Genomic DNA, 13,793 nt, shown 5'->3' with positions numbered 1-13,793 from the left:
TGGTTTCACCGCACCGCCGGGATTCTACAAGGAAATAATTATCCTTCCCTTGCCGTCATCTCCCAGAGGTGTGTGTATGGCAAAAAGAAAACCTGTCTTTTCAAAGTAAAACATTGCCTCAATTGGATTTTCGCAGCCTGACGGACCTTTCCTACTCGTACCTTGTACATCAGTGAGCAGCTCAGGTGAAGCAGACACCACCCAAACCCCCCTCGAGTGAGGGTGGGCTGTGATCTGAGCCACAGCACTGATCTCCGCGAGGTGAGAGGACCGTTCATCATTAGGGGAACATTGATACAGATGGTTTGAAATTCTGGAAATGAGCTTTTTTGCTTTTTTTGATTAAAATATTTAAAGAAATAACTGCAGTGTGGTGCATGTTTTATCATTATAGTATATTCTGAATTCCTGCTTTACCTCAAGTTCCAAAGTGCAATTCGTGATTGGTGACTTAATAGCAACAGGGTCAAAGTCTTCTAGACATAACAAAAGCATAAACATGTCCATCTATGGAAGATTTATACCCCTTAGTTTTGTTTTCAGAAGCCCAAAGATAATGAAACTCATTTAACATTAAAGACATTCTCCTTTATTTGAGTCCAAATATGGAACACAATTAATACAGTAAAACATTTTTGAATTAATAATGCAAAAAGCTTCAAAATCTGAGGAGGAAGGGAAGGACATTGACACAATACAATACTTTTTTACAGCCTAAGTTATGATGTGCATTTGATATGCACACATTTGTGTAACAGACTAAGATAAAAAGCCTTACAGCTTGATTATAATGACAGCTACATTAAATCTGTCTCACATCGCTCACCGACGTTACTGTCGTTAACATTTAATACATCACCAAAGTGTTATTAGGCCAGTATTTCAGTTGGTGTTTTCCGAATTCCAACCAATGTGCTTCTGTTTTTTGTCACAGTTGAGGCGTCAAGTTAATTTGCAGTAAACGAGGTGAATCATTCAATTCAACCCTCCTGTGGGCGTGAAAGCAGGTGAGTCACTGGAATCAAAGAGCTGCAGTGTTGCTGAAACATAAACTCAGCTTATGGCGCAAGAGACACACAACTTGTCCAACTTGACACAATGTAAACAGCCTTTTAAACTGTGAATATCTCAACATGTGTTTCCTCTGTGGTCTGATCACAAGTGTTCGTGGGCCTCAAACGCTGGGTTGTTTCCCCCCCCCTGACTGTCAGGCGCAGGTTGTGCACGTGATGACCTGTCCACGTGCGCCTGTTCTTTGAGAGATGGCTGGATCTCGCGCTGAGGCCTCGCTGGTATTTTGTACATACAGAAAATAATCCCAGAGACAATCATCATGATTGTTCCCACCATCCCGACCCCTATGCCGCACCCCGCATACTGGGAATCCGGCCCCTGGGGCATTTTGAACTCAGGGGGGAAGCTGATGTTCTGATTGGTCACCACTGAGGTCAGATTCCACACCAGAGGGATGAGAGACATCAAAGCAGCCAACAGGCACAGAGCTCCAGCGGTGGAGAAGGACAAGCGCAATGGCGTTTCTTTCCCAATCCCGAAGTAGACGTTCCTCAGGGCGTAAACTCCGCTGGCGTTCCCACAAAGCCCCGCCAGCAGGGACAGCACCATGAGAACCTGACCCGCCCGAATCTCCGGTGGTGTGAAGGCCTCGGTCAGGCCGATGTACCTGCAGTGCATGACCTTGAACCCCGCGGACACCAGGGTGTGGCTGTAGAAGCAGGTCCTCCAGATGCCCACCCAGGCCAGGCCGGAGCTGATGACACTTTCAGACACCAGCCAGACCCTCCACTGGATGAGTCCGAGCGCCACGGCCGTGAGAGTCCAGCCCACGCAGCTCAACCAGAGGGCGCCGAGCTGGGCGTGGGCCGTGTGAGCCAGGTAGACCATGGGGCCACGGCAGATCCTGAGGCAGTCCCAGTCCGAGGTGTGGTGTTGTGGTCACACCCGCCCGTTGATCTCTCTCACTCCAGCTCATTCAGCCTCTCCCTTTTGTTTACGCTCTTCTCCACCTGACAGATTTGTTTTCCTGATGCTCTTTTGTCACCCGGGAAACCTGGCAAACAATCACCTGCAGCTTCCTCTGAGAGAACAGAAACACAGACACAGATGTAACTTCTCCTCAGTGTGTCGGCACAGTCAGAAGATTGCCGTTTTCTGAAGTTTTATTAATTAATTTATTAGTCCTTTTCACTTATAAGGAAGAGATTATGAACAGCTGTTTTGTATTGATGTTCTTTTATATATGAATATATACACACTGACATGTATTTATAGGAATAAAATAAACCAATAGACACTGTGGGAAGTTTTAGACAGAAACTTGTGCCCTGCTGAAGAAAGACTGTTTCAAATTGGAAGTTCTTTACTGCATGTTAGCAAATAATATGATAATATAATGTCGCCTAAAATGTACCAGTTTTGATTAATAACTTAGTAGATATAAGCAAATGGACAACTTATAATTTAGTTCATTGGTATCATAAGATGTTTACTTCACGTCACTCACCATCACTGAACGTATGTTGTAGTTTCATCATGGGACCTTCTCCTCATAAATAGATTGGTCGGATATTGACAAATATAAAAAATGTATTTATAAGCATGTGATTGTGGTGGGAAAATCTCAAGTCTTGGGACCCCTCATCAGGGGAAAAGGCGGCGCAGTCGTGTGTGAGATTTACGACGGTGTGTGCAAGTGATGATAATCAAATACGCTTGTTTGGCTACACACTGACCATGTTTGTTCTTCATCTTCTGTTGTTCCATTATGACGAGGAGCTGTTAAGCAGCCACACAAATGTACAACACAACATCATCCACAACACAATCCATGACTGCACATCCTGAGAAAACACCCTAAAAACTAATATCTGCATTAATTTTCGTCCCTTTGAATATAAAAAGTAAGCCATGTTGACAAATAGTCTTTACTTTATCATCAATCACATATAAATTATTTTTGGTGACATACCTGAGTGCGGCTCATGAGTCGTCTTCAAAACCCGACACAGGGAGACTGAAAGAGAGGAGAGGGTTTATTCTATTCCCAGATGCCGGATCACTTCCCCATGTTGCTGGCAAAAAACCTGGATACAGTTTCCCATAATATTTGTGAACTGTGAATGATTGACAGTATAAAGGTGGGGCGCGCGGTTTATTGTTACGGGAATTTAGTCTTTCACCTTGCTTTCCACTCTCTGTTTCCCTAATGGCTTGTGTGAACCATCTCATTTCAATCTGCAGTTTCAACAATTCCCCTCGTATGTGTTTATATATATATATATATATATTTATGTTTGTCATTTAAAAAACAAATATAGAAACACTTATTTGCACGCAATTGAAGCAGAATTTGAGTTTATCCTTGCCGTTGCATTGTAAAACAGGTAAGGAGGCCTAAGTAGGCCTCTGACTCCACCTCCGATAAATAAGTCATGGCTCAGTAAGAAGGAGGAACGTATGACACCATCATACAGTATCGTGAAACGTTGGCCAGGGAAGTCGGTGTCAAATTTCTCCCCCGAGAAGAGAGAGGAAAAAACATGATGGGCAAAGCAAAACTCCAACTCACAACAGGTGCAGTAAAAGTGTAAAATGTCCCAGCGTGAGGCCATCAAATTAAGTATGTCATCACTGAGTGTAAACAACAGGAAACCAAAGGGCTTAAGAATTCCACTGGATTATGAACGACCTGCAGCTGAAGCCAAATTTACTCTTTGAGATTTTCATGTTTTCACCAATTCCAGGCGATGACAGTGTGATGAGATATTGATACATATTTAGTTAAAATAAAAAAAAGCAATTAGGCAATATAATTAACTTAAATGATATGTATTTGATTTTATGAGGCAAAATTTAATTGTAATAGCTTATTGTAGAGATAGTTGTGTGTAGATCAACAGTTTTGCAAAATCTCCAAATATATCCAGTAAAAGTGTTTGATATTCAGTATGTAGGTAGTCAGGGAGGTCCTGAACAGAGGCATATCAGTCTCTCTCTCTGAACTTATTGAGCAAAGTGTTTTCACAGTATTTTGAACTAGCCTGAAATAATCTATTCCACAGTGAAAATGTTGGACTTTACTTTGAAAAATCTCCAAATATGTTCAGTAAAAATTGTAGGAGCCTGGCCTTGCAAGAGTAAACAGTGGTTACAGTTGGCAGTTGGCATCTGGGATTCCGTCGGGCTCTCCCTGATCCAACGAGAGAGAGAGAAAGCAATTGATCCTCTTCATAAAACAAACAGGCAGGCAGTTTGCTGATAGAGTATTATTGTGAAAGGTTCTTTTTTTGCTTTACGTATTTTGAAGTATTCCTATCTACATGAAACCTAATAATCTGCAATTTGCGTCATCACAACTCTTCAATCCTTCTCCAAGGTTTGAAGAATTGTGATGACGCAAATACACACGTACAATGAAATGGTAATTAAATTAAACCAGTAGGTGGAGCCAAAGTCTAGTCCACCAGCGGCAACTTTCCATGATGAAAGGAATCACACACGACTCTGATTTGACCAGAGATGGTGACTGATAAGTTTTGTTTCTAAAAAGGCCCAAATGACTTTAAGTATATTTCCTAGTAAAGTTCAGTCTGTCTTTATCACTTATTATTAATGGCAGCAGCATTTCTATTAGCCTATGAGGTCCCAAATCATGGTCAGAATGTGGCCTTGAATGAAAAACTCATGACCCTTGAACACATGTCATCTATCTGACCCTTCATCCCCTTAACTTATACCAAACTAACAAACCCAGAAAAAAACATGACACCAATAAGTGATCGATTTAAATGTAGCAGTTTTCCCCTCTGGAGGAGACTGTCATTGTTGAAGAGGTTTAAAATACGTAGAAACAAAGAATATTCTACTAGCTCATTGACACTGTTTTATTTTTTAATAGTACCACAGAGCCTTTATCAAGGTTTATTCATCAGTGTCCACTTTCTGCCGCTATTCAGAAACGAAGCCTAAACAACCCAGGTCCGAACTCGGGCGTTTTGTGCCAATGTCGTCATCTGGAGACCGAGACCTTAATTTCGGCTGATGCACCCACAGAAAGGCAGTGAAGTTCCCTGGAGGTGGTGCACGACAGTGTCTTCTGGTGGCTGCATGGACTAACTGCATGTAATGTTAAACTCCCAGCTTAACAGACACACTGGTGGTTTGTTGTTTTAAAGGTTGATGCGGTTACAGAAAGAAATCACACATGTCATTGTAATAGCAGGAGTAAGTTATTTATTTATATATTCAAGATTCAAGCGTTTGTCATATGCATAACGATTACATTAAGCAGTCGCTTGCAATGAAATAGTTGGGTCACAGGATCTCATATCAATGCTCAGAAAATTACAAGCAGACAAAAATAAATATTGAGTAAAATAAGATAAAATATAATATACAAATTTAAAAAATATAAATAAAATATACATATCTAAAGTATATATATATATGCACCTACAGAAAAACAAGAGTGCAAGTGTGTGCAATAGTGCAAAATGCAATAGTTAAAATATGATAAGTTGCGTAGAATATGTGTGTATATATTCATACATACACACATATACATTCACTGTGGCAGTGCCACAAGACTCTCCCACACATAGCCAGAGACATGGGAGTAGCTTTTAGGCCTACTTTGTTAAATCCAAGTGTAAACATAAATTCAGAAGTCCAACTTCAACTTCTAATGTGTCTCTGTGAGCTTTGCTCATATCATGAGTCTGTTCCCTGAGGTGGGTCAATCAGCTGTCACCTGTTCGGATTGATTTTCTGCTGTCCCAGCTCCCCTCATATATATTCATGAATTTCCAAACAATGCAGATGAAACAATACATTTGTGTTGAAGGTTTAATAGAAACGAGATCATTCTGTAAAATAATTAACTGAATTGTTAGTATATTGTTGAAAATATAAGAAAAAGTCAGAGCTTAGTATGTTGTCCAAAATAGAGTTTTAGTTCATTAGTTCGTTTGCTGAACTATTAAGAACTTCAACCTTGCAAAAAATGTAAACAAATCCAACAACCCAAAGGCGAATTAATTTCAGTGTTATTTGCATGAAATTGTGCCAAATATTCATTACATCCAAAGTCTTTACAATGTGAAGTTGAGACCTAATAATAATAATAATATCATAGAGAAACAATTCACATGGTAAATGAAACACAGACTATATGATCTATTTTTTCAAAAAAGTACTCTTGCCCTGGTAAAAAACACTAATGCAGGTACTCCCAATCGAATGGTGCCATCCCCGAGCTGCAACGACCTTCGGGAGAGAAAAACCCAATTTCTTTAAATGTGGCAAGGGGGGGTATGGCGTCGGGTTTAAGGCTAGATTTCAGGCTGTAATTATAGATGAGAAGGCCGTGGAGACTTGCGAGTAGGCTCTACCCCCATTAATGCGGGCACTCCAGGTTGAATGGTGCCATCCCCGAGCTACTACGACCTTCAGAAGAGAAAAATCCAATTTCTGCAAATGTGCTAAGGGATTGGCGTCAGGTTTAAGGCTAGATTTCTGGCTGTAGTTATGGATGAGAAGGTCGTGGAGACTTGTGAGTCCTGGTACTGTGCAATCCGGGTGTAATGACTTGAATAGTGGTGAGTTATTGGCACCTTAAACTAGAGGCCCTCTTCTGTCATTTTATTGTATTACATCGCTTGCAGTGTTTTGTAAAGTGTGCTGTGTTTGTTTTATTGCATGATAATTTAGATTTGTAAAGTTGGGTCATGAGCCTTTCATTTCTCTCTGGTTTGGGTAACACTCTGGCTGCAGAGTTCTGAATCAGCCTGTAGATCATTTCTGACCATTCTGGGTCGACCTCACATTCGACATTACACAAGTCAAACCTGCTCAAAATGAAAGAAATGCAATCCGTTGTTCTGTGTAAGGGATACATGAGTTGTGTCCTCACCTCTTGTTGTGAGGACACTCATCTCAATATGAAGTTGATCTGATTGAAGCCCTGGGAGAAACGGCTCCAAGGCTGGACAGAGGATATGAACATGAAACAAGTTAAAATATAGAATTTTCCACCACAACCGGTCTTTTCAAAGTTGGAGCGTTTTCGAAAAACTCCTGATTCCTGCTATTACTACTTTTTGTTTCATGCACTTACTTATTACACAAAATCTTAAATTGATACATGTATTTATTTTAATTACCCTGTCTTTTCTCTTAAATGTTTTCTCATTAGGTTTCTGTGTTTTTTCACTGCCAGGTGAGGGTACCTAATAGAATGTATATGTATGTAAATAATAGCATTTGAAAGAGAGATATCCCTTCTGTTCTTCACCGTGTCAGAGAAGCTGGGCTCTGCTGCCCCCAGCTGGACTGACATCATATTCCCTCTGTCTCCCTCTGAACTCTCTGTCCCCCTCCCTGAACCCAAAGCCTCCAAACACTTGAGTTCATCTGGAGGTGAACAGAACCACAACCCTCCCTGATTTCAGTTTACATGAAGGCTTTGAAGCTGCTCACTGTCTACGACCAGGCCTCATTCACAAACATAGGCCTTGCTGGTGGTGGCGGGTTGGAGCCAAACGCCTTCAGGACACACGCGCTTATGTAGAGGGGGTCTGCTGTAGAGATTGTTCATTTTCACGGTTTTACTGCGACAAATAGGCTTCGTGTAATTGTCCTGTTTAACACATATTTCGGTTGATTTGATACTATTTGTGTGTGTGTGTCTGTCTTTGGGGATGAATTGCAGACTAAAATACAGTTAAAGGGGGACAACAGCTATTCTGTAGCATGTAGCATGTCCACATTTAATGATAAATAGTCTGTAAATGTGTTTTTCTGTTCTTGATGATCACTCAAATCGCTTCACAGTACTTTTTCCATCTCCTTTGACCGCCAGGCCCCCGCACCCCAGCACCATCCTCTCACATACATTATGAAACCAGGTGTACTAGCAGAACCCTGTGTTATTTTTAGCGTTTCCCTTCCAGGCCCATGCAGCTCGGAGGAGGACTGTGGGTGGATCCCTGCGGAGGTGTGTGGTTGCACAGCTCGGATTTAAAAAAAAAAAAAAAAGCTAGCTCTGATATTTCTTGTATAAGTTTTCTATGAGATATATAATCATTGCACGGGTCAGCCATTATTATAATAGTGGATTGTCATCGGGAGTACATTGATCTCAGCCACAGAGAGAATCGAGTGCAATTCTTCACAAAATTCAAACCTACTGTGCCGATGGAGGGGTGGGTGAAGTGTTTAAGTCCTGAAAACACTTTTTGATTTTCAGGGGTAAACAGTGTTGCAGCCAAATCCAGACAGATTTTTCCTGCAACACAGTTTACCCTTGAAACGTGTTTTGTTTGCCCACCCCTCCATCGGCCTACTGGTGAGTAGATGAGGAGGGGATTTATTTTTATTTTTGGGTGAACTGACCCTCTTCGCCCCTATGAGACAAACTGTGATTAGTGAATGTGGGCCATACAAATAATTGATTGATTGGTTGGTTGACCTTGACACTCAACACAACTGTAATCAGATGTTTTGCAGATGAACACTATGAAGACATGTTGGCTAAAAAGCCTCCACATGGACCCCCCCCCCCCCCCCACACACACACACACTAAAAGCCCTTGCAACATAAAACCTGTTTATCAATCATATGATGAGGGCGGGGTCAGGGTGTCGTGCAGTCCAATCACAGGAAAGATTAGAAGATGATAATGCACGATCTCGTCATCTCAGTCGTCACGATCAGTTGTATTATGACAGGAGGAGAGAGAGAGGGAGAGAGAGAGAGAGAGAGAGAGAGAGAGGGAGAGGGAGAGGGACAGGTTGCTCACAGCTGATTTCCTGTCACCTGCCCTCGGTAACTTTTCATGACTGCGTGGATCTTCTTCCGTGTTCCCTCCTGCTCCTCCGCCCCGTGTCCGCTCCTCCGGTGTCCGGGCTGGGCAGTTGCACCGCTCGGTCCACAGCTCGTTCAGACACGCACCGAGCAGGAACTTGTCCACAAGCACACGGGGACAGAACAACAGGAAGCGGCCGAGGCGGACTGGTGAGCGCACGTTGTGACATCTTTCTGTCGTGAGGAGACACGAGGGGACCGGGTGGGGGACAACCGCAGGGATGATGAGAGACGCCGCGGCTCCGCTGCTGCAGCGGCCCGGGCTGGAGGACGTGTCCGAGGAGGAGGACGTGTTCGCGGCGGACGGGAGCCTCAGGATCCCGCGGCAGCCGAACGACTACCAGGTGGTGTTTTTGTTCGGTGTCCCTGTGTGTTTCACCTGAGAGTTATGTCTGTACTGTGTTGTCATCATCTCCAGAGTTGTGTGTTCCCTCTGTTTATGGAGCCCCTGCAGAAGTGTTGTTGAACTCAGGGGCGAGTCTAGGAGCGTGGGCAGGGGGGGGCAGTAACCCTGACTGGCACCCTGTCCTGTCAGTAGGGCAGTCAGTTATGGTTTTTAACATTCATTGGGGGGGAGATCACTGACTGATCGCATGCCCTCTTGACCTTTCACTTAAGTAAGTCAGTGATATTCCATCCCTGGCAAGTAGAGACGTCTCCAGTGGAAGTATTCTGGGTTGTGTTTATGGACGGCAAAGTAAAAAAAATCAAAGGTGACGCTGTTTGGGTTCAAATCTATTCCAGCAAATTGTGTGTCACGTTAAATTTGTTCAAACAGACTCGTCAGCTGTTTCCAGACATGCACTGATCTCCGCACATCCTCTGGCGGAGGTGCGTGTGTGTTTGCCGGGTGGGAGCCGCAGTCGGGAGAATCCCCTTTGAGTGGGTTGGTGATGCTTCTGACATAGGACAGACTAAAAAAAAAAATAACATTTGTAGACGGCACCGACAAAGATGTGGTGATAACAGCTGCCACAGGTGTGCTTTCAAGAAAATCACGTGATTTCTGCAGCGGACCTTACTTCCTGCCTCTGCCTGTTGCTGGTGTGTTGCTTTTTTGAAAGGTATCGAGCTAACAGTGAACAAGGAATGACATAAATGTTCGCCTCAAATGTTTGGCCCCTCAGTGTAAATTGTCGCCTCTATTTACCGAAAAGTCCTGGATCCACTACAGATATAATCCCTGTCTGAATGAGTAAAGCAGCACCGTTAGTACTGGAAGTTTACCCTACGTCCCTGGAGGGATGTATTCATATGACCTCTGTCAACTTGCCCGGAAAAACTGCACACTAAGAATAGTAATTAATCCATGTTTGTATTTTGTAGCTGCCTAGAGAGATGAATGTGAAGGCTGCAAAGGAGGACGAGGGCCACATGACCATGTCCCGGATGGAGGCGGAGTTTGTCCAGCTGAACCTCAGGAAGCAAGTATCCTACAGGTAGGAAACACTCTGTAAACAGAAAACATAGAATGCGTCCCACTTCCTGCTAACCTGTTTTACCTGAACAATACTCTCTCGTCCTTACTACTACCGTGAGTAGCGTGGCGGTATGCGTCTGTGTGTGTTGTGTCTGTGATTGCATGTGCAAGCAAATATCTATTTATAGAGCATCTTAGCATCCTAAGTCTAGCATCCTAGTTAGGATCCTAGGATTGACTTCCTAGCTGAGAACTTGCATGTATACATTACTTAATGCTTGACAGTAGACATGGCTGGTGCTGTTGCTGGCGTGATTGCATAACCACAACGACCAATCACAGTCCCCCCCCCTCAGAACACACAACATAGCTGCCTTTCATGCCGTCCTAACCAATCCATCCAGACCAGGTTCACCAGCTGCCTCTGGCTCCTCTTTCAAGGCTCATGTTTGATCTCGGGCAGGACCTGCATTGTCAGTAACCTGATTGAATTAGCTAGTGCTTGCACTTGTGTGTTTGTAAAAAATGTAATTTGATTGGAAAACATCTAACACATACAGAGTAAAGCAACGGAAACCAACCACGCTGCTCGGTAATACATGACGTCTCCTCATTCAAAGTAGATGAGCAGCGCCTCAGTCAAAGCCTCTAACAAAGCCATGTGTCTGTACCTCAAGTATCCTTACCCTGGCTTCCTAACTTTAGCATCCTAACCCTGGCTTCCTAACTCTAGCATCCTAACCCTTTTCTTTCCTTTTATATTCTACATATATGTGAATGTTGCTGATCCCCCCGCGATCATATGCAACCACATCATGTGACCTACATATCTCAAGCTATGAAAGCAGCCGCTTGGTCCCCTGCATCTTTCTCTGTCAGTTGGATGAGTCCTCGGACCTGGTGCAGAATAAATGCAATTGGCTGAAACATGCATCAGCACATCCTACACAGAAACTTCTATTTATATACAATCAGAATATGCAGTGGGAACTGAGCGCCCTCACAGAGTGTGCATGAGTGAGACACAGAATTTAAAAACAATTTTACCGATAGTGTGATTTATCTTATCCTTATCTTTTTCATTTTATTCTTTTTTGAAGTAGTAGTTTTGTACCTACTTGGTTATTTGAAGCCTTGTTATTTATGGTCGAGTCTTCCCAAAAGATCAAGCCTTTTCCGCAACAAACAACCAAATGCTTCTTGTGCAGGCCCAGCGAACATGGATATGCATTTCAGGGTGTTAGTAGGGATGGGGATTCAAACTAATGCATATCCAGTACGCTCATTTGGACAGAGATTGTTTAAGATTGAATACGCTATTTTCAAATAAAAACAAGTAGTATGGATGTAGCCTCGGAGTTGGACAGCAGAGAAGCACAAGAGACTGTTGCCGTTGAAATCAGACATCAGTTGTATTCATCAAATTTTGGGTTATTATTCTCCTCCTCTGGTGCTTAAGACTAGATGATGTGGTTTGTTCAGTCTTTTGTTGAAACACAGTGGCTTCCCATGCATATTCTTTAGCTGTTCTCTGTCTCCATGACGGAACATCCTCATTATTCAGACCATGCATCGTTCACTCGTAAGGGTTTGCTGCTAATCCCTCGGCAACGCAAACAAGTGTCCACTGGAGTTCTGATTATGCAGAAATTTTGTCGAGATGCTTTATAATTACCGTCAAGGCCTCAGGTTTTCATTGTTCTCAAACACACAGCAGCCGCCTCACTTATTAGCTCTGTTGTGTCATTGATTCAACCTCATTGTGAACTGTTACCAGGTCGCTGACGTGTGTCACGTGTCATCTTCCACATGTAGCCCCCTTTGAAAAGATTAAAGATTGTTTTTCATCTTAATGCCGCACCCATTTCCAAACTGGGTGAGAAACCCAAGTAGGAAGGACCTCAAGGCGAAGTCCTCTGTGATATGAAGTCAGGCTCTCAACATCTAAAGTGTTTCCGATGGGTTTTTCCAGGACACTGTTGCTGTTGGTTTCTCTGTGAATGAAATATTGGCCTGTCCGTTGCCTTGGAGACGGCTGGCGTGTGAATCTCTAACCTAATTGCTGTCCCTCCTCATAAACCGACAGCTGGAGCAGCTGCCCCCCCACTTTGACCCTCACTAACCTGAACGTTTCATGTCATGGACAAACACACCAACACAGACATATATACACAGATGAGGGGGAATACACAGACTGAATTATTTAGGGGGGAACTCAAAACCAAACCATTGTTCCATTGAACCGTTTGGATGTTGCTCCTCTGATCACACCCGAGTGCACTTCTGCATCCCTGTGCTTGGCAGTAGTGTTGACTGAGGAGGCTCTGGCGAGGCCCTGGATTTCTGGGAGAAAGAGATGACCTCCATCTTTAAGGGCCACTCTTTCCTCTGGGAGTTTCCAACACCTTCAGACCCCATGAAAATGTTAAGGGGAGTGTTAAACTCATTATAGAGTCAGACCCAATTCCAGCTTTTCCACGTGTCGTTTGTGTCATCTACATGGGAGTGGATTGAAAAATGGCTAAACACAAAATCCCCACTTCTTCCAAGCCACCAGTGTGTCCGTATGCAGACACCGTTTTGGGGGATGACATGTATATGACCAAGGTGTATGAACACAGGAATTAGTAGTTTTGGCTTCACCTCGCAGAAGATTTACGCATACAGTGTGACTGGGAATTTAACAACAACATTTCTAAAGTCGCACAGCGTGTGCACAGCTCCACCATGGTGATGTATTCCGGTTAGAAGTGAGCCAAAGATATCCCACTAATCCCAGCTTGCAATATTAGCACCTGGATGTCGCAGTAGGATTGAATGCATGTGTGTGCAGAGCAGTTTGATGTTTCAAATGAAACATGTTTATACATTTATAATATGTTTTTTGATTATTCAGGTATGTTACTAAAGGTGTCACTGTCAGGAGTGGCCATGTTTCCTCCTCCTCCTCCTCCTGTTACTCACCTTGGCAGGAGGAGGGTTGTGTCTGTGTTTTTGGAGGAGAGAGAGATTAAACCAGAACACTGATGATTTAAGAAGGGGCGTGTGAATCGACGGGCAGACGATAGCCTGTCTGATATTGAACTGGGTCGCGACAAATAAATACATGCCAGGCAGGTTTCGGTCTTTCCACGGCCGGTGTCTGATTTCCGGAGTTTGCAATCACTGCGTGGAGATCAGACAGTGCAGCGTCCGACGGGACACGGTTCATCAGGCGGCTTCTTATGTCACTGCCAGCAAGAGGCATAATCTCAATATAATTTAGTATAATCAGTAATCCAGATAGGATTGTGTGTGTGTGGGTGGTGGGGGCGAGGCCAGATGTCACAGCTGTCGATTCCCCTTTGCATGAGGATCAGCTGTATACGTGTCTGTGTGTGCGGCCTTTTCTCTCACGAGGTGACCTCTCCATCTCCAACTTGCAAAGCTCGGAAAAAACATCAGCAGGGATCTCCACTTCCTCAAAACTGTCCCACACTCTACTACAGGAAA

The 13,793-nt window shown here is 43.5% G+C and overlaps 2 protein-coding genes across 2 annotated transcripts in view; one reads left to right on the top strand and one right to left on the bottom strand.

Moving 5' to 3' along the window:
* Positions 1–590: 590 nt before the first annotated feature.
* LOC133933761 (claudin-34-like) lies at positions 591–3,092 on the bottom strand. Its single transcript, XM_062380974.1, has 2 exons — positions 2,987–3,092; positions 591–2,095 (listed from the first exon to the last, which is right to left on the bottom strand). Exon 2 carries the CDS (start codon positions 1,900–1,902, stop codon positions 1,156–1,158), a length of 747 nt encoding a protein of 248 aa, XP_062236958.1. The 5' UTR covers positions 1,903–2,095; positions 2,987–3,092; the 3' UTR covers positions 591–1,155.
* Positions 3,093–8,817: 5,725 nt separating this feature from the next.
* dgkza (diacylglycerol kinase, zeta a) overlaps positions 8,818–13,793 on the top strand; it is a 74,635-nt gene continuing 69,659 nt past the window's right edge. Inside the window, exons 1-2 of the mRNA XM_062380236.1 lie at positions 8,818–9,225; positions 10,208–10,320. Of these exons, the coding sequence (XP_062236220.1) occupies positions 9,103–9,225; positions 10,208–10,320 (236 nt within the window). The 5' untranslated portion in view covers positions 8,818–9,102. The remainder of the gene's footprint in view (positions 9,226–10,207; positions 10,321–13,793) is intronic.

Source organism: Platichthys flesus, chromosome 22 (assembly GCF_949316205.1).
Source record: "Platichthys flesus chromosome 22, fPlaFle2.1, whole genome shotgun sequence".
Lineage (NCBI taxonomy): Eukaryota > Metazoa > Chordata > Actinopteri > Pleuronectiformes > Pleuronectidae > Platichthys > Platichthys flesus.
Note: the sequence above shows the minus strand (reverse complement) of the source record. Positions and strands in the feature narration are given on the sequence as shown.